General features: G+C 47.9%; 1 protein-coding gene across 2 annotated transcripts in view; it reads left to right on the top strand.

Moving 5' to 3' along the window:
* The first annotated feature begins 1,342 nt into the window (after positions 1-1,342).
* The window catches only part of LOC142576597 (polyisoprenoid diphosphate/phosphate phosphohydrolase PLPP6-like), a 39,963-nt gene continuing 20,790 nt past the window's right edge, over positions 1,343-20,515 (top strand). The window contains exon 1 of one of the 2 annotated variants that reach the window (XM_075686802.1): positions 1,343-1,825. In XM_075686802.1, the coding sequence (XP_075542917.1) occupies positions 1,818-1,825 (8 nt within the window). In that variant the 5' untranslated portion in view covers positions 1,343-1,817. The remainder of the gene's footprint in view (positions 1,826-20,515) is intronic. The other variant, XM_075686792.1, reaches the window with a different exon arrangement.

Here is a 20,515-nt window from a genome sequence, read left to right on the forward strand (position 1 = left end):
TCAACTTGGTGTGGGAAATGGGAAATGTCTCTTAACGTTTCAAAATGTTTAAACATCACCTTTACAAGGAAACATTCATACAAGACATACGAGTACAAATTAAATAGCGTTACTCTAAGCATGGTTACGGAATGTAAATACTTGGGAGTTTGGTTTACCTCGGATTTAAGGTGGAACAGGCATGTACAGGAGGTAAGAAAGAAGGCGGCACGAAAATTGGGCTTCCTCCGTCGAAATTTTGGCCAATTACCTAGTAAATTGAAAGAACAGCTGTATTTTACTCACGTACGTTCGGTACTTGAGTACACTTGTATCTGCTGGGATTCTTATACGTGTCAGTTAGTCGATTTACTTGAAAAAATTCAGAATAGGGCGGTTCGATTCGTTCTTGGTAATTACGACAAAAACCTCAGTATTACCGAAGGCAAGCGCAGACTTAATTGGCAAGGTCTAAAGGATAGAAGAAAGTGCCTCAGACTCAAATTTTTTCACAGTGTTTACTATTCTAAAATAGGCATTGACAGGAACAAATATATTAAATTACCATCGTACATTTCCCGTAGAAGAGACCATGCCTTGAAACTCCATGAATTTCCTTTTAAGGGTGACACCTTGCGTTATGAATTTTTTTACAGGACCACGAGGGAGTGGAATGCTCTCCCGTCAAATATTGATGGTACACAATGTAATGAAACGTTTTACTGCGCTTTGTGTGTTGAAATGAGTGTCAACTGATGTAGATATGTATGTACCCCCCTGCTGTAATGCCTTCTAAGGCGATGCAGGTACTCAATAAATAAATAAATAAATAAATAAATAAATAAATAAATAAATAAATAAATAAATAACCCCGTGCCAATTTCCGACGCCTCGCAGCGAATTCTACATAGATGAAGCGGGAGAATTGACTGCTTGATGTTTAATGGCGCAACGGCCAGGTATGGCCAAAGAGCGCCATGCTAGTGTTAATGAGTTCGCAGTGGACTGATCCATGGGTTCTGTGAAGTTAATGTGACGTGGCTGTAAAAAAGCCTAAAAGAGTTGATGTAAATCGCATAAAATCGGGTGCATAGGCCCGTGCCCATTTCCGACACTTCGCAGCGAATTCTACATTAGATGAAGCAGGAGAAAGAAAAGGTGGTATGATGTCGAAAGTATACACAGCTTTACTGCTGGCGCAGTCACGCCTAAAGCTACTCCGTTATAGTTACTTCCAAGCGGAGTCGCAACAAACGGAAGGCAAGCACGGGCAGAACTATGATACGAAACCGAAGCAAGGCGGCGAAAAGGCGCGAGTGGAAAGCGCATCGCGGTGCGCATCACGGGTTTACTGAACCGCCGCCTGCCGCCACTCTCCCGGCGCCCGCGCCTGTCAACCGGCGTCGTCGTCGTCTGTTGCTGCTTCGTTTACGTGGCAATTGCGTATTTGCCAGCGTCGCGAGCTGTGGGCGAGACATCAGTGACATTCTATTTGTCCATTCATCCTCGGCCCCGACTGGACCGCAACGAATCGCTCCAGAACGTCGTACTACCCGCGGGGACGGGCCGCCCACTGAGACGCACGGACTTCTGCTATCTTACCGGCGTCTCACGCTGCACGCCGGCGTGCAGCGGACAGCAGCTGTAGCGAACTGCGGCTTTTGTCAGCCCTTGTTATGGCTTCGGCCTGTTGTTTCGGAAGATAACGCACCCTCTGATCGCCGTGTCCCTTTCCACCTCTCCTCGGCGAAAGGCTCCGCCGCTTTTGTTCGAAGCCCTTCCGAGCAGCCGCAGTAGCTTACGTGGAGCGACGCCCCGGCGCATATTTCACCGGCATCATGAAACGGTAAGGTGCAATTTAGCCGGTGGCTGTTTACTGCAGTGCTTTGGCAGTTCTATTGTAAGCTTATTGTATGGCGATAGCGTTACTGTCAATGCGTGCCGGCTATTATTGAGCATTTGCCACTCCCATGTTAGGTCAACTTATATCTGCTCGTGAGTTAAACCAGCGCTGGCTAAATTGATCTCACTGGAAGTGCAGACGATCAGTGCAACTCCGTTTGACCCGTGTCGTTATCTTAATGTCTCCTTTTGTGAAGTTTATCTTCCCCTGTGAACTATTAAAGCCACAGCTTTGGCGCACAATAATGTCATGCCTAATTCCACATTTTGTCTGGTTTAAGTATTGTCGCGACGTAAAGCAGCCGGACGTATTTCCCTGCTTTCGCCACGCGCGCTCGATTCTTATTTCGGTTGCACCGAGCTACGCAGCATCAAGTCGTCCATGCACGCACAGCGCTGATGACACCTGGAAGGAGACCAAGAAAATATAAATAAAAAACGCGCTCCTCATTACTCATGACGTCTGTGCCTCAGCGATTGCATCCAGTGTGTTTAACCCAAACTTTTTTCGTTCTGGTTTCGTTGCCTGCCGCGCCGACACAGTAGTGGATATGGCGTTTGGCTGCTGAGCATGACTTCGCTGGTTTGATTCCCCGCCCGCGATGGCAGCTTTCTCATGGGGGCCGAAATGCGTAAACGCTCGTGTCCTTTGGGTGCCGGATCAATAACTACAGGTAGTCAAAACCCGAGCCCACCACTACGGCACCTCTCGTAGCTCAACAGTGTTGCTTCGGGACGTTTCACTTAGGATGGGTCGTGCCGACTTAATTGTTCTTCACACTTGGATGACGCACGATGTGACTATTGTCGTCATTCTTCACTAGTTCGGTGATACTTCCCAACTACTACTGCTTGCTATACGCCACTTTATAGGCGGTATTTGTTACTGCGTAATTATAGACGCCTGCCTCGCCAAGCGCTGATGCGCATGTAACGTTTGCACGACACATGCACCGTCTTGTGGACATTACGTCAGCGGGAGCGATTGTCCGCGCTAGCCATACAACTTAACAACGTGCTCCTTTTACGTTGAATTATTATTATTATTATTATTATTATTATTATTATTATTATTATTATTATTATATAGCGCTCGCGTTTGTCGAATACCAAACGTAGACTAAAACGACGTTTGTTTTTTGTCTGAGCACGTCTTTTTTTTTTCTGCCCTGTCGTCTAGTCTGGTGCCGAATCGGCGTGAACATGCCAACTGGTCAGATATGTGGTGTGTTCGAAAATGGTATCTATATGTGCAGCGACTCCCGACTTCTGCAGTCGCTGAATTGACATCAAGCGTGAAATCGTCATGCCCAAATCTCGCAAAGTCGATTAGATCCTGTGGCGGTCCTGCCGCTGAGCGTGAGGTCGTTGGCTTGATTCCCCACCGTGGCGGCACAGCATTTCGGCAGAACGAAAAAAAAAAAGAGACTTTCGTGTATTTAGCTTCCTAGGCACGTATAGTAACCCCAGGTTACGGTATAAAAAAATATCATCCGTAGCGCTCCGAAACCCAGTCTTGGTCTTGGACGTTAAACCTCATGACATCAATTAGATCATTTGACGACATCTTGTTGCACGTGCTCAGCTTAAATCTTACAACTTTCGCCAAATGCAACAGGCGGTGCCTGATGTTCATGCTCAAGCTCAGTGCGAGGGCGCAATCGATAACAGCACACATGGTGTGATCGTTGCTGCAGTATAAAGCGTTATGTATGCTGTAAACATCTGATTTTAACACCTCATGCACTGTACCTCTCTTTCGCGCGGGCAGCTGAGGGCTGTCAGTATGACATTTTGTCTAAAAAAAAAAAAGACAGCGCCAAGAAGCGCCTGACAGTGCCGTATCTTGTGGCCCTAATCTTAATTGTCTTCGCCATGATAAGCAAATAACTACTAGCTCACCTACATGCACATATTAACGGCATCGTAAGTTTATACACCGCACGAACTTTTTATTCTCTGAGCTGTATTAATCTCGCTGGCGCTAGTTGGGTTACCTCAGCAGCCTGTCACACCGGGTTTGTGTGGAGCGAAATTAAATACACAGCGAAGAATGCTGATATTGGCTATAGCGAGCAATTGCATCTGATATAGGTTCGTAAGTGTACTTGGTAAATGAGGAGAAAAGCGTGTTTAGAAAGGTTGTGTTGTTGAAAGTGGTTATCTTAGCGTCCGGTTAGTCCCGTTGATAACGCGACCGGAGCTGATAACGAGGCCTGACATCACTGACGGAGCGTGACAAGGAATGGTTTAGGATCGTTGCATTATCCCGGTCCAGTCCGAGGTGGGTAGCGGCCTCTGCGATCGATTAAAATGCCTCCGAAATCGGCCGGCGCACGGTGTCTGGCCGCGTGCGCCGCCAGATCTCGGAGGCCATGACGAGTCAGGTGCTGATTCCTCGACTCCTCAGTATGTTTAGAGACTACCGCGTGATGTCATGGGACCGCCTCCCACAGTGGGCTCTTCTTTTGGCCACGTAACAGTCTCTAAACGTATTGAGGAGCCGGGGACTCGGTACTGCTGTTCCTGAGCCCCTGGCACAGAATCATTGAGTCACTATGAAGTCTGACAATTTATTTTTCACCCTTACAAGTTCCGCAAGAAAGGGACAAAGCAGTTGCTAGCCCACGTTCATGCGTCAAAAATGCGCAGCGCGGAAAAAAAACTAACAAAAAACAAGAGTTCTGATATTTACAGTATACATGACGCTGTGCTGCATCAACGACCGCACCATATGTACTCTTCCATTTGGAAAAAATGTACGCGTCCATTTCGAAAGTGAACTGGTACCAATGTAACTCGTCCACCTCTCGGTAACTGGCTGGAGCGATTTGGCGTTCTTTGATTGCGGATGTATAGCTCGGTCCACGTTTGTCTGTTAAGCAGCGCCCCGATAATCGGTTTCCTGGATGTGCATTGTCGCTTATCGGTTCTCGGCACTCAATTGATACGGTGGCCGTCAGGGGGGTTTCATACGGTTGGCTGTCTGTCGCGAATCGTGCTTCGCTGTTTGCTCGTCGGTGCTAGACATCCAGACGTTACACTTCAGCCATAAGTCGCTTATCTTGCTCACGAGTCGACTGACTCTAGACTCGGGGCCTCCCATGAGTGAGGTTAAAGGGACGCTAAAGCGAAACAATAAACCAGTTTAGACTAATGAAGCATTGTTTGAGAACCCTGCAGGCAGTTATTTAAAAGAAAATAGTTTGATTATTAGATGAGAAAATGAAGGTCCAAGTATCAGTATTTGAATTTCGCGCCGAAACCCCAGCGCCTGTACGTCAGCGTGACGTCAGGGATTCCAAAGTATGTTTTCGCATTTGGGCCGCGTTGGCTGAATAAGGGTTCCCGAAACTTGCCATGTTCAATATTTGGTTCCTTTAGAACACAATGTAGTCAATCTGTACCGCTATATATAATTAGTAGGCCCTAGAAGATGCCATCAAAATCCAGGACGTCACAGCCCCCAGTTGCGGGAACTTAAGTAGGCGTCGCCACCCGTATTTCGTTCTTGCGCTTTTTCTGGCTTAGCAAACGTCTTATCGTTGTAAGAGCGGTGTTTTTGGTGTTGTAGAACGGTAATTCACTGATGCAGAAGAAATTATTTTTCACTTTAGTGTCCCTTTAAGTAAGCCTGAATCGTGTGCGGTTCCAGTAGTTATCCAGTAGTAGTTCCAGTAGTAGTCCAGTTATGATACCGAGGGCTAGGTAGAGTGCTCACGATCCCAGGTGAATGTGAATCTGTGTGTCCTTCAGTACGGTCCGTTGGCACGAGTAAGCCCGAGAGAGGACAATGCGAATGGGGAGGGAGGGGAAATTCACCTCAATCAAATGATTGTAAATATTTAATATATCATGGTTATAAACTAAATTGCGCAGGCCCAATCTCCTCGTGAAGCGTGACATTTAGGAGACTGGTTTAGATTGAGTGTGCTCTCCACGCCTTTAGGGGATGTCCAGATTTATTTGGAGCGCGCACACTTACTCGCTTTCGCGTACGTAGCCTAACAAAGAACCCGCTGCTGCGCGCTATGATTGGGGCCACTGGCAAGATCCCAGCAGTATTTTGTTAGTGAGTTGGTGAATCTGTGAATGCGCGAGGTGTGACCAGGGGCGTAGCCAGGGGAGGGGGCTTATGGGGCTTCAGCCCTCCCCCCCTCCGCCCGAATTTTTTTCGTGCTGTCCGTGCACCGGCGACCAAAACAACCCCCAGGCGCCGGAAATAATTCTGGATTTCCCCTAGAATGGTATTTTTCACGCTCAAAAAGACATTTCAGCGCGCACATTGCGAACTAGGGCTGGATTTCGCGGCCACACCCAGGCACCGGGATTCGCAGAACTCTAGAGCCCCGTCTGAGCACAAAGTTTCAAGTTGATTTTGATGGTGAGCGTGCTCGTCGCGGCATCTCGCTGAGGCCGCGGAATCTACGGAGCGCATGGATTTCAATTCCGAGCCTTTATGGGCATAAAGTTCTTAAAAACTTTTGATTTGAAAGATGCACTGACATTTCGAAAGTCGAGCTTTAGATTTTCAATTCCGGAACTTTCCGCGTTTAATGTTGTTCTAAACATTTGACGCCAAAGGTGCATTGACTTTTCTAAAGTCGTACATCGGAACACACAACGAGACAAGCCAAATCAACACACTATCAGACAAGTTGACAAAGCACGCAGCGAGGTCGGATGAGACGAAGCGTTGTGGTGGCTCATTTGTGCCGTCATGTCACAGAAAAGAATATCAGCATTTTCTTTCACCTCCGCCAAAGTGTCCATGTCAAGACACTAAAGCCAGCAAAGGTAACGACGTTGTTATTTATTTTTTTCATCTTTGACTTTTATTCGCGAGGACACATTGAGCCTCTTCAATGTTCTTATTCTCGCTACCCGTGGGCTGCCGGAGCCAGCCAAAGTGCATGCGTTTTTCTCGTGTTGCCCCGACCATCGCGCGGCACGTTCTATGTGCATTAGTTTTTCTCTGGCCGAGTGGATTTTGGCCTGGGAGAGTTTTGCACGCTTTCTGGCTAGCAGACGAGAAAAAGAAACAATAGTCGTTCGCCGCCATCACTGTGGGGTCTTGACGGATTGCACCGCGTTCGCTTGAGCGCAGGCTCTCCGTTAAGTCTTGTCTCGCCGGTGTAGGATACCGGATCTTCGCAGTCATTGTGAACAAGGCTTCCGTAGCGAAGCCGAAACGTCTTTTAGATTTTTTCATTTTTTAGCACTTCTGTGTTGGTCGGTGTCCTTCGTTTTATTTCTTCAGGATACGGAGCAGTATGCGTATGCGTCTCTGTGGACCAAGTGTCTCAGGTTTTCTTCGATATTCCTTCGGTAGCCACATTAGGTGCCCAAAGTGGGCATTCGACTGTGGCCAACACGCTTTCCTTTGCGTTTCTTCATTTAGGTGCCCCCGCCCCACAAAAATTTAAAAAAAAAGAAAAAGACGTTGCGGCTCAGCGCTTTGTCGCATGGTCAAAGTTCGAGTTTGTTGCTTCTTCTTTTGCGAAATGTAATGGGTCCCGAGACGCTTCATTTGCCGGATACTCGTATTATATTATTGCGTTAGCAATTATATGGACACTGCAGGCGCATTCCTGCCGTCGCTGTAGCCCTCATGTACCGTATAAAATCTAAGGGCCATAACCTTGTGACCGCGCGCCGCATGCTGTATGTGCGAATGAAAGCGCGGGGGGGGGGGGGGGGGAGGGGGGCATGGGGGAGACGACGATGGTGGTTGTCGTGTGTGCAGGGGAGAAAGTCTGCAAGGAAGCAGGCGCCGCCTTCCATCGCGTGCGATACATCAGTGAGAGTGGAGGCAGGGGTGGCAGGCCTTAGGATTATGTGATCTCTGAATCTGTGTTTGCGCAACATGTTTATTTGCCTTGTTTGACGCATTATACACAGTGACTTTTTCTTTAGACACGTAAATTTATTGGAGATTTATACGAATATTTAAATATCTTATTACGAGGTTTTTTCTATACGTGTAGTGAACTTTGTTAACTTTGCTCCAGTGACACTTTTTTTGCTCTTTATCAAGCTGCATCTTCGCATTTGTATATTTCATTGTATCTTCGCATTTCTAATGTACGAGGACGAGTCAAATGAAAGTGAGCCAACTCACTCCGCGCGATAATGGTTCTGTTCATTACCTGCGAAGCATGCGCGTAGCACACAGACCTCTCATTTACAAAAGTGTGACACGCAGGTGTGAGTATAAGGGTTCTTTAATGCTCTCATTTACTGGGTTGAACATGGTTGCATGACATAATGGACACTCCAAAAATTGAACAGCGTGGTGTCGTGAGGTTTTTGACCAGCTGAAGATGTTTCCTAAAATGAAATTAGTCGCCGTATGGCTGCCGTGTACGCTGAATAATGCATTTCACTGGCCACTGTGAAGCGTTGGAGCAAACGGTTCAAAGAATGACGTCATAGTTGTAGAGACGATAAAATACCGGGCCAAAGCCACCGTGCAATCACCCCCAACACAATTGCAAAGTTTGATGAGCTGATTAGACAATAACGGAGAATAAGCATCGACGAACTGGCAGAGCACGTGAACATCAGTCATGATTCGGTTCACACCATAATTCATTAACATCTCGATTATCGGCTCTTGTGTACGCAATGGATGCCCAAGATTTTGAACCACCGCCAGAAGGCGGAGAAGTTCGGAGCTGCCTTGAATCATCTGATCAGGTATCACAATGAGGGTGACGACTTCTTGTCTGCAATTGTTACCGGGAACGAATCATGGTGCCACTACTACGAGCCTGAAACACGACGGCAAAGCTAACAGTGGAAACATTCGAATGCACCACCCTCAAAGAAAGTAAAAGTCGTCATTTCCGTCGAAAAGGTGTTGTTGACGTTGTTTTTTTTCGGTCGTCAGGTTGCTTTACTGATCGGATTTGCTAAACCTGGAGAGGCCATCAATAATTTCCGACATTGTGAAACGCCGGTTCGGCTGCGTCAAATCAAAAACAAACGACGTGGAAAATTGACGAATGGGGTCATCTTGCTCCACGACAACACCCGTCCCGGTGTAGCTGGTGTGGTTAGTACAAAAGTGACAAAGTTCAAGTGGGAAACGCTGCAACATTCGCCATACAGCCCAGACCTGTAGCCTTGCGACTTATTTATTTTGGGGCAGTTGAAAAAAAAAAAAAACACGCAAAGGGAACCAGATTTGTGTCCGACGACGACATGAAAGAGTCAGTTGCGGACTTTTTCAAGTAGCAATCCAAGGAGGTTTACGAGACGAGAATCACGCGACTCGTTAGTCAGTGGGACAAATCCCTAAATGCTCATGGAGACGGCTTTTAAATAAATTATCCCGTTTGTCATATATTCGCATTGGCTCACTTTCATTTGACTCGCCATCGTATATATTGCAGAACTCTTGCTTTCTATATGCGCTCCCTGTTGCGACTATAATTTCGGAGCAATTACTCGCAATACACGACCGGTGACAGCTGCTCCTGCGCAATACATTAGAACAAATGACACCGTCATTGAGATTTATCCCTGGCTTTTGCGTATGTGCAGAAATGTAAACAAGGTTCTAAACTGACAAATTTTCATTAACATATTTGTCCTCAACTTGTTCATTTCATGGCCTTTACATTTTTTTTTTCATATCAGCAGCATGCACATGCCTTGCTGGTTTCGAACTGATCTAGTTCTAAAGTTGGTGTGATATTTTCTGTACTGATTAAATAGACAAAAAAACATTGAAGCATTGATGTCCGTTACTTCGGGCACAATAATTTTTGTGACATACGAGTATATTCTTTTATGAAAAAATACGTGCTTTACTTGCCTCGATAGTGCGTAGCGTTAAAGAATTCGTTTGCCCGCCGTGGTTGCTCAGTGGCTATGGTGTTGGGCTGTTGAGCACGAGGTCGCGTGATCGAATCGCGGCCGCATTTCGATGGGGGCGAAATGCGAAAACACCCGTGTACTTAGATTTAGGTGCACGTTAAAGAACCTCAGGTGGCCGAAATTTCCGGAGTCCTCCACTACGGCGTGCCTCATAATCAAAAAGTTGTTTTGGCACGTAAAACCCAATCATTAAAACTTTTTCGCTGCAATACACTGAATGCTTCGCCGTATTGCACAGAAACCGTGCGTTGAAGCCATCAGAAATTACCGTTTCCTTTTTAAAACTGAAGAATCGTAGCAAGCTCGGTGTTTTAGTAGTTTACCGCTTGGTATATGCTTTATTCCAATGAGAGACAAGATAATTACGTGTTGGCCAAGCGTTTTTTCTTCACGCATAGCGAGTATAAGAAAATCGTATCCCATGAAGAATGGGGGGTCAGAGTAAAGCCGCACGCGCGGCAGCAGGAAAGTGCTTACGGTTTGAAGCATGCTTTGAATGAAAGCTTATGGACCTACATCTGCAAATATATGCGTGCTTTTCATTCCGCGTGACATGCACTGAGTTACTGTGTGGCGTCCAAATATTTTGGACGCGTGCGCGCTCCGCGTAACGTATGGGGCGTTAAGTCTTATCTGATCGTACCAGCATTCTCGGAAATATGCACTGTGAACTGCAACAAAAACTTACCGTGTCGTCGTTATTGCTGTGGCCTTAACACATAAGGATGATGAAGCCTCAATGCCACAAACCCACTACGGGGGATAGGCCACGAATCGGGTGGTAATATGATTGAAAAATAAAATAAATTAGTTAATAAATAAGTAACCCAGAAAAGGAAAATAAATGAATAATCTAGAATGAGACATATATACTATTAATGAATGAGATAAAGTAGTGTTTAATACGATAGTGAGCCTTGCCTTTATAGGAGTAGTAACAATAACTTATTACTGAACTACATAAAGTGAAGGATATACTTAAACATGAGCAATTTCGAATAATATTTTACCTGTGAATTTGTGTTTTTACTTTTCGAATTTTCTAAAATGAAGTAGAAGTAAATCAAAATGCGGGAACTACGAAATATTAATAAGGCAGTCTTTTTGTGTCGCATACGAAATTAAAAATGGCTAGGCAAACTTTCCTGTGGCTGTATCCTAATACCGTTGTTTCAAGGGAGAGTATAACAGTACTGCTTAAAGGCAGACCTAGATTTCGAAGCAGAATTTCTAGACATCGTTTTCGATGAGTAGAAAACCGCCGACATAATAAAAAAATATCGATGGATTCCGACTCATTGCAGAAATAGCATTAAAGGGATATGCCAGACCACATCTGTGCAAGTAAAAATTAAGTGTTGCGATACGGCAACGCAAGCCTTGTAAAGGATACTTGGAATTGTCGATTGGGACACCATTGTCGGTTCCAAGCATAATTTAGATGCATGAAATCGTAAAATTTTGCAAATGGCTGGGCTTTTTTTGTCTTCGGTCAAAGAAAACTGCCTATATCTGGCTGCAGTGATGTGCGCAGTTGCCGGCAGCACAGATATCACCGGACCTGTTAAAGAAGCTCGCGCTAAGGAATCGGCTGTTTCATGACTCCATTATCATGTCGCCGCAGTCTTCTTCCTTGTCGATGTTGCGCGTGTCCACGTTCCCCGCATGAAGGCTTTTTCAGCGTCGTTGAAAATGGAGCAACGCGGCTTTCGGCAGTGAGGCGGGGCATTGTCAAAAGCCTGCACAAAACCCTCGCGCAACGTAGCACAGGCGTTTTTTGAAGCATTTCAAGTTGTTTCACGTGCCTCGAATACACCACAATGCAAGTGATGCGTGTCCCTACACCAAACGGGCGTCAGTGCCCACTGCTGCATCCCGTTCACCGCGGCTGCCGCCCAGCGTCGCGGCCTAAACAAACTTAAATCTCGGAGGCAACGTCGGAGACCGCGGCCCTGGGTGCCGCCATGGTAGCGGAAGTGGCCTGTGTCGAGGGCCAATAGGCGCGCAGCTCCGACCTCCCCCCTCTTCCTCCGTCGCCTAGGGGATACGTGTACGTCATCCTATGGCTTGGAGCGCGGCTGCCTCGAGGAGAACAGAAAAAATGTCGTTCGGTTCTTTCCGCGGCGCGTAGTAATTGTAAAACTTTGCAAGCACGATCGTTATCGCTGATTGTATGCCCTGCGCTTGTCAACTCAAAATGACCAGGCCTGGTGAGGGGCACTTTAAGGGTCGTTCACTCTAGGCCGACATGACACCGATATTGGACTGGATACTGATGGCGACAGCGTTTTCCGTGTTGTCGGCGCCCCTTCAAACTGCACCGACTCCAACAGTCTGAACGGATCTCTGACGGCCGTGCCACCGGAGCGTCGGTGGGATAGGGCTCGTCGGAGAGTCCAGCGATTTTCTTTCCAAACGGCACCGGCACTACCATACACGACAGAATATGGCGGCGCGTTCGAGGCGAAAGCCGGCCGCTTTGGATCTATGAAGTCGTCGTCCTGCACTGTTTGGAACTATCGCTCCCTACAGGAATCTCTATTCGCTTTCAATTTGAGCAATGATGCTTCGACAACAAAGTGTTAGCGACAGTTTGGCGTCTAACAAGGGTAGCTATATTCGCAGCGATTCCGTGGGCGCTGCCATGCTTGATCACGTGGTGACACGTCCATTGCTTGCCTCAACTGCCCCCGTTACCACCGCGTTTACAGTGGGTGTGTATGTCACCGGTGCGGCTTAGGAAACCTGTTTAGGGAGATATCGTCGACGGTGACTGGGTAGACGACACGAAGCTCTGGCCACAGCTGCAGAGAACAGGCAAAGGCGCTTTGGAAGCTTATTAATATATGTCCAAACGGCTTGAGCAGCGTATATGGTGCTTGTTCTAAAAGCGAGGCTATAACTATGTATTCCAAGCTACCCATAGTTTCCGCTCATTAATTGAATCAGGGTTAGTGTGTTTTGCTCTTCATTCTTTAGTTGTCAAATATTTTGAAGCTGCGGATTATCAGATTTCTGACTCGGTAAGTTTGCTCGGTGCGATCGCTATCTGATTGTTTTCTGCCTAATCGCTCGCGGGTGTCCTCAGTTCCGATAGATTTGTTCTTGCTGCGCGCAAGGCTTGGAACGTAGCTGTTTTGTGTGTTGTAATACCTTGTAGCTAAGATATATTATCGCTAGTAACTCACTTACTCTTATGGACAGTCACGGAAGATTCAGCTTCGACCATTCGTGCGCTATCGCTGTAGGCCGTCATTTATCGTGCGTATATGATGCGCATATATGGAAGTATGCGCCCATTGATTCATTGACACGTTGGCGATAGAGTGGGCGTAAGATTCCGTGCCAGTTGGGGTAGATGCGCGTAGATACTGTGCGCGATACGTAGTATGACAGGAAGCGGCGCTACGACCTTTGTCATTGTTTAGCGAGTAGTACTTACTCTCGCCGACGTTACGAGGCCGAAGCACTTTATTGAAGATTAGTGACACAACGCCGGCAGATAAGCAAATTTCTGTATTCTCGAAGCAAGCCGTACATTTCGAAATGCGGGTAACACGTACGGACAGTTGCAGCAACGGTCCGCGAACTTGGCTGCACGGGTTAACTCTTTTCCTTAATATGCCAGACACTATTTTTGCAGCCAACTACTGCACACGTCTTCAGTCCACACGATTCCAACCGGCATAATTAGAAAAGAGCATTAACGAAAACCCAGTTGCATTTCCGACAGCTTGTCACACAGAAGCAAGGTGGAAGCGGTAATGGTTTCGAAATCGTGCGTTGTCGCTGAGGCGACGTGCAGCGGCGCGCCGCCGACAGCGCCATCTCGTTTCTCTAGAATTAACTGCTCCGCGAAAAGGGTCAATAAGCTGGGGCCGAATCTTATAACGGTTCGGAATACGAACCGTTCGCTTCGCCGCTTACGTCACTAGATGTGCCACTCCCAAGCCGGTGGTGGTAGGAGCGCGCGTCGCGGCGCAGGTGTTTGGGTGAGGAGGCACGCAGTGGGGTATCGGCTGCGCCTAGCGATGACCTATGATCTGACATGCACGTGCACTCCTAGTTGATGCGGCGTGCGCTGGCGGGATTGGCGGGATCAGTGTCCGATCCACCGATAAGATGGGCAGACCGAGGAAGGCGCTCTCTCCTGAAGAAGAGAAGCGACGGCTAAGAAGGAGGAGGCGACCAATGAGAGGCCGCGCAGGGTACTTTCAATTCTCTGTTCCCCCTGTGCAGCGCGGTTGAGGTGTCCTCTGCGGAGAGAGTTACTGTGCTGCACTTCATCCCATTCTTTCCGCCCCCTCCCCCCCTCCCCCATAAGAATCTCATAAGGCGCGAGGATAGGCGATGGGCAGGTGTTTCTGTGCGGCGCGCCGTTTCGAAAGATGGAATCCGCTCGTCCTGAGCGCCAACGGGAGCTTGCACGAGATTGCGGTCAAGGAATCTGCGGCGGCGCCGACGGCCGCCGCCGCTGCATACGCAACATGGCGGTGGTTGCTGCTGCCTCAGAGACACAGCTACTTGCAGACGTCGCAACCTACCGCTGTCACCACCTTAAACGTTCACGTCCGTCACCCCGTATGACCTCCAAATGTAGTTCACAGTGGGTGCTCTTCGATTTGTCGTCCCGGACAGGCTCAGGACTGGCCAAGTAGTTGCGTACGCCAAAGCTCATCGGCTATTTCTACTGTTTTCTTGACCGTCTCTACCACGCCGCAATAGTGCACAACCGGGCCTACCTGCGGCGGAGGGGAAGCAGGCTTTAAGCACTCACCATACGTGGGCCAATCCCGAATATAGTGCATTACCGGGCCGACCCGCGGCGGAAGCGCAGTTCGCCATTAAACACATACACATCTTCGCTGGTCATCCTTGTTCACAAAGCGGAACGGCACTGAATTTTTTCAAGATTATCCTCGGTAACACTTCATTGGTTGGCGCTCTTTGGCCAGACCTGGCCCTTGCGCCATTAAAACACATACATCATCAAAACATTGTTGGCAGCATTCACTGGTTAACATTTTATCTGAAAGAGTGTGTTGGACTGGGCTGGATGGTATACGTCATTGGAATGAGAACAAAGAGCGCTTGGACGAGACGAAGCGAGGACGACAGACTGGGCTTACACCACTGGTTTACTGCGGTGAATGCAATATATACAAAACAGAGGCTCAGCGCACAAGACCTGCAGAGACGCGGTATCTGCGCAGGAATATGATTGCAATAATCGCATCACGTGCGTCGTCAAAGCACGGCGTCACGTTTTTAACAAATAGCTAACCTTGCAGGTATGCGGGGAAACAGGGGTACACTGACGTAGGAGTTTCCGTGTGATTGGATAGAAAACGCTTCGGAAATCTCACGCGCTCTTTGCTCTTTATATTTATCTAATATTGTGCGTTTATCCAAGATAGGCCATGGCAGCCGCGTTCTTAGCAGTGTTGGGCTGGGTACTGATACTGGGTACTGGGTACTGGGTACTGACTCTTTTAGTGAGTACGGGCATGCTCTCATGCTTTCCCGTCAAGCGCATGCTTTCTCATGCGCTTTGACCGGACGAAGGACGGTAGTCTTCAGCACCTATAGTCTGTCGTCCTTGCTTCGTCTCGTCCAAGCGCTGTTTGTTCCCAACATTTTACTTGTTCACTTTGGGGCACATGTTGCAAATTACGAAATCATTCGCTTTTCTCAAATATATTAAGAGTGGCATGATTTTCGACATATATCACTTCAGAATCCACTACGAAATGCAGCGGCGTTCCTGTTAAGTTTCGTGAACGTATGCATTAAGCAATTTGGGACGGTTTTAGCTGCAACGCCAGTGCACTTATTAGCAGATTTTAGGGACGAATATCTCGAAAGCGGCGCTAGCCTTAGGATTTCTGCAAGTCATGCATGCATGGCTTCGCTACTGATGGGCTTCAATTTTGCTATTGCAACGTGCGCCGTAAGTTCAGTAAGGTAGTAAGTGGATACTTTTAATTAATCAACTGTACATTGCGATTCGTTGCACAACCTTCGGGCAATCCACCTGAACAGGCCGATTCGCGCCATGTATGCTCCATGGGATTTTAATTATTTTCCGCCGCGACTGAGCTCGCTAGCCACAGCTGGCACGAGCGAAATGTAACAGTCGAGTTAGCGGCAACTACATGAAGCGTATTTCCGACGTCTACAGCGTGGCATCGCTCAACGTTGTGGGTGTCCATCTTACGCTGAAGAAAAAAATCACCGCCCAAGCACTCCGTGCAGATGGTTAACCAGCGAAGCTGAAAAGTGCGGCCCGGTGTTTATCACTGGGTTAATCCAGACGGTTCATTAAACGACGGCTTGGTAAGCTGCCGGATTCTCGGCACGCAGTTGCTGCTTGCGCTCACTGAAGACGGCTCCACTGTCAACTATTGTATACGTGCGGTGGTGTTTCTGTCCGAAACAGTGGTCACCAAATGGGGCAACAGTGCCCGTTACTTCACCTGTCTCACCGCACTGGCAGCCAGCGCATATACGGACAAACGCATACAGCACGCGCTAAGAAATTTGTCCTCAGTAGTGCCTAGGCAGATCCCCACATTTTCTCCCTCGCGCACGCTCTTACTCGCGCATGCACACAAACGTCCGGCGCCTCCAGAAGTGCCACGCCCCGCTGTGCTTACTAGTCGCTTCCCGGTTCTCATCGCGGCGTTGCTGATTGAAAGCTGCCTGCTCCTCAAGAGTACGTATCATGCGTGGCCTGCCCATTTCGGAGCCGGAGAGAAATTGCTGCGCGCGCGCTTGGCTGCGACGGAGAGCAATCGCGTCACTACTGGCGCAGTGTCACGACTCAAGAGTCGATACGTTAGCTCCTCCTGAGTAGTGAGATAAGGGGGTGGAGTCTGGTGCCTGGCTTTTGCCAATTGCCGCCGTGAACGAGACAAAGGCCTGATCAAATCAAGCAAAGAGCAGTAATTTAATGCGATCTCTTAGTAACAAAACAAACCGGCGTTATTAAGTAGTGGATGCGAATTGGTTAAACAGAAAAAGTATGAAAGTGGCAATTCCAAAGAACAGCTGTAACAATGTTGAACAATTACGAGGTGCAATCGCAACGTGAACAATGAACATCAGTTCAAACTACATTTCTAAACAATAATTGGGAAAGTAAATATTTGGAGTCCACAGAATCAAAAGTGACATGCAGCCAACCGGGCGCGCCGACAGTCCGTCCCAACCGATGCGGCCCGTAAAAGCGACTCTCGAAGTAGGCGCCTCGACGTCGGCGGCTGGTTTCCACGGCGGCTGGCGGTGTTCGGTGTCGGGGCGTGATGTCGGCAGCTTATTTGCCCGACAGTTGCTCGGCGTTCGTTTACCGTCCCCGGAGCAGACTGGTGAAGTGTCGGATCGGCCCGCTTTTCTAAACTTCTCGAGGCGTCGGCATTCACCTCTTGCCGTCTAGACATGGGTCACACACGCGCACACTGGTTCTCGCCGTAGTTCAGACTCCGCTGGCGGTCACCTTCACCGGCAGTCAATTTAATCATACACAAAACAATAGCTGCGGACGAAGACTGCTTCACGTAGGCCGTGCGTGCTTCCACCGTGGTTTCGACCCTACCAGCGGTCACCTTCTCCGGCGAACAAATTAATCGCACACAATACAGCAGTCACGAACACGTACATATGCCCATACACGTACATAGCACGTACATATGTCGTAATTATAGAATTTAAGGTTATACATCGTCAAACAGTGTCCATTTAGCACGCAATTCGAATAGGCTGTATATAGTGGCACCAATTTCGAGACGTGCGCTCCCTAGAAATGTGTCGCGAACGTATCTGGGTTCCGCGCATAATTTCCACGTGCTCCACGTTGTAAATCTGCATACGTGGAACGCCACTGGGTTTATTGTATAATATTTCGAGACAGTACATTTTGGCGACGCCTACATCTCAAACCTGGCGCATGTGCATGGATGGTCTTGTGAACCACCCATCGGCTTCAATCCTGAGTATATATTGGCGCTAAAGAATGCCTTGTTTCTGTACATATTCGTAACTATACTGCCCACATTTCTATACACTGCGCTGTTGAAGAAATGACGTACGGCATTTCGTCAAATGTCTTGTGTAGGCCTTGATGCGCCTGAAGCGTTGCCGACCACTGAAGGAAGAGAGACGCTTGATTGATGTTTTTTTTTTTTAAACATCTTTGTTTCTGCGTTCAATAGGCCAAGCCTTGCGGCAGAAAAGGGGTGCTCTATGGGGGAGGGAGAGGGGGACCGGTGCTCTCTTTTTCCTCGAGGTGGAGTGGTCCCGAGGTCGGCTCTGCAAAGAGGCAAAGAGGTGGCCAGGCCCTTCCTTGTCCCTGAAAATGTCCAAATAAGCACTCCAAAGCTGGACTGAGTCCTCGAGCCCGATGTGCGATGGCGGGTCGAGCCACTCCTGCAGGGTGCCAGGTCGGCTCCCGCCCAGGGAGCGTAGTGTCCTTTGTCGGACCGTGTCAAAGGCATAGCAGCTCCACAGAAGATGTTCGGCCGTACCTATGTTGTTGTTTATTGAGCGTCCGAGAAAGGCCACCGAACTGCGTATAGTTTATTTCCGACAACTGAAGAAAGGTCGACGTTCAGAGCGATGTTTTTTGATGTCGACGGCTTGCGTATTGTCGATGGTTTTGGTTGGTGAGCACACGCGATTTTGACTTACAAAAAACGAGCGCCGCTTTCTGACATTTCACTCCCCCCCCCCCTTAAAAAAAAGAAGAAAAAAAAGTGGGCTACAGGATGGGCGTCATATCGCACGCGTAATGCAGAAGGTGCTGATTTGTTCCCCATCTGCGCTAATATGTCTGTCCTTTCTCATTTTTCAATTCACCATATTCCAACATTTCGATTAGGCGTAACAGGTAACACTTTCTGCGCTTCCTCTCGCTTCATTGTTGATTTGTACGGTTGTGAAAAAAAAGGAGCTCCTGTAATCCCCTTCTCGCTGCATTCTAAATACACTTGGCACCCTTTGGGGCGTATCTTTGTCCCGCATCAATAATCATCTGTCTTGCTTACGTCTCCTTTCTTGAAAACTCTGCGCTCACTAATTTCCCATCAATAATGTTATGTCACGCTGCTCACGCGCGTGCTGTTGCCTCATGGAAGGATCGGGCGTGCAGCGTTAAAGAACGGCAGGGCACGCTCGATAGATTGCGATGATTGTTTCGAGAGAAATATGTGCCTGAAAGGTTGTGAACTGTTTTTTTGGGCGTAGTGGTTTGAAGGCTTGGTTTTGTTACAAGAACGTAGCGTGTACGAGCTGTGTTGTTGGCAAGCGTAACCATGCAGAATCCTCCCACTCATGACCACTTTGGCATGTTTAAAATATATACTTGCATCGTTCGAATATTTAAGTGAGAGCTTTCTTTGCTTGTACCTGTACAATTGTTTACTGTACGATTGCACAAATGCAAGCTACTCAAAATTACGACTACACAAAAATGCACCCGCCGCGGTGGCTTAGCGGCTATCGTGTTGGGCACGAGGTCGCGGTATCAAATCCCTGCCGCGGCGGCCGCATTTCGATGGGGGCGAAATGCGAAAAACCCCGTTGTCCCGTGCATTGGGGGGCATGTTAAGATATCCCTTGGTGGTCAAAATTAATCCGAAGTGCCTCGCTACGCCGTGCCTCATAATCGAATCGCAGTTTTGGCACGTAAAACTCCAGAATTCATTGATACACAACAATGTACTTCTTTTCAGCAGGACAAGAGGAGAGCTAATGAGAATGGGGCAGCTGATGTTTCGATTGAGCTGTTTCACTGGAATGTTGCAAGCTTGAAGAGCGTGTTTCTTTTTATCCGGGGCATTATTTCTTAAAGAATATTGCATCTAAGACTCCGTCATTCTTGCGGATATACTACTTTCTAGGCGGACATCACCAACAAGAACAATTTGTACGGTAATTTCTCTAATGAACATTAAAGGGACAGACAACTGGCCAGAATGTGTTGTGAGAAGTTGATGGAAATGAAATTACCATGATTTGTAGTGATAGAATTCAGCACGCTGTTCGCTGTTTAAGTAGGAATTATAATTCTAAATTGGCAAAGAAAGTTTAAAAAAACCGGTAAATACTTAGCGAAGTTGAGGCTGTCGTTAATTCACGTCCCCTGGCCTTCCTACACGATCGTCACTAGACGAAGGAACTGCCTTGGCACCGTCGCATTTTCTCACCGGCAAAACATTGCTAACGCTTCCGAATGGTCAGCCAACCATTGCATCTACGACTTCAACCAAGGAAATAGTGCGAAGGTGGAAACCCCATTACCGAAGAATATTAGATAATTTCCGCATGACGTCGGTGGAGAAACGAATATTTACCGCAGCTGCGATCGACGCACAACTCCGCCAGCAAAGGCAACAACTCGCTCAAGAAAGGCGATCTTTTCTTAATTCATGACGCAAAACTACTTCGGTTCCTCTGGAAAAGAGCCGTTATTTACGAGGTGCTTCCCAGTCGAGGCAGACAAGTCCGAGCCTGCACAGTGTGGCTGCCAGACGGTAAACTTCTTCGCCGGCCTGTACAACTCTTATATCCAGTTGAATTCCGCGACTGAGGGGAAAAAATGAGCACGCTCATTTATGGGGGGGGGAGGGCAGTGTGTTCTGTTTCGTATTCTTGTGTTTGTATCAACCGCCCGTGCACACTAGAGACGCATTCCCGAGAGAAAGCGAAATGGACCCCTCGTCTGGCCGGAATAGAGAGCGGAGACGGCACCACC

The sequence above is a fragment of the Dermacentor variabilis genome, chromosome 1 (genome assembly GCF_050947875.1).
Source record: "Dermacentor variabilis isolate Ectoservices chromosome 1, ASM5094787v1, whole genome shotgun sequence".
NCBI lineage: Eukaryota > Metazoa > Arthropoda > Arachnida > Ixodida > Ixodidae > Dermacentor > Dermacentor variabilis.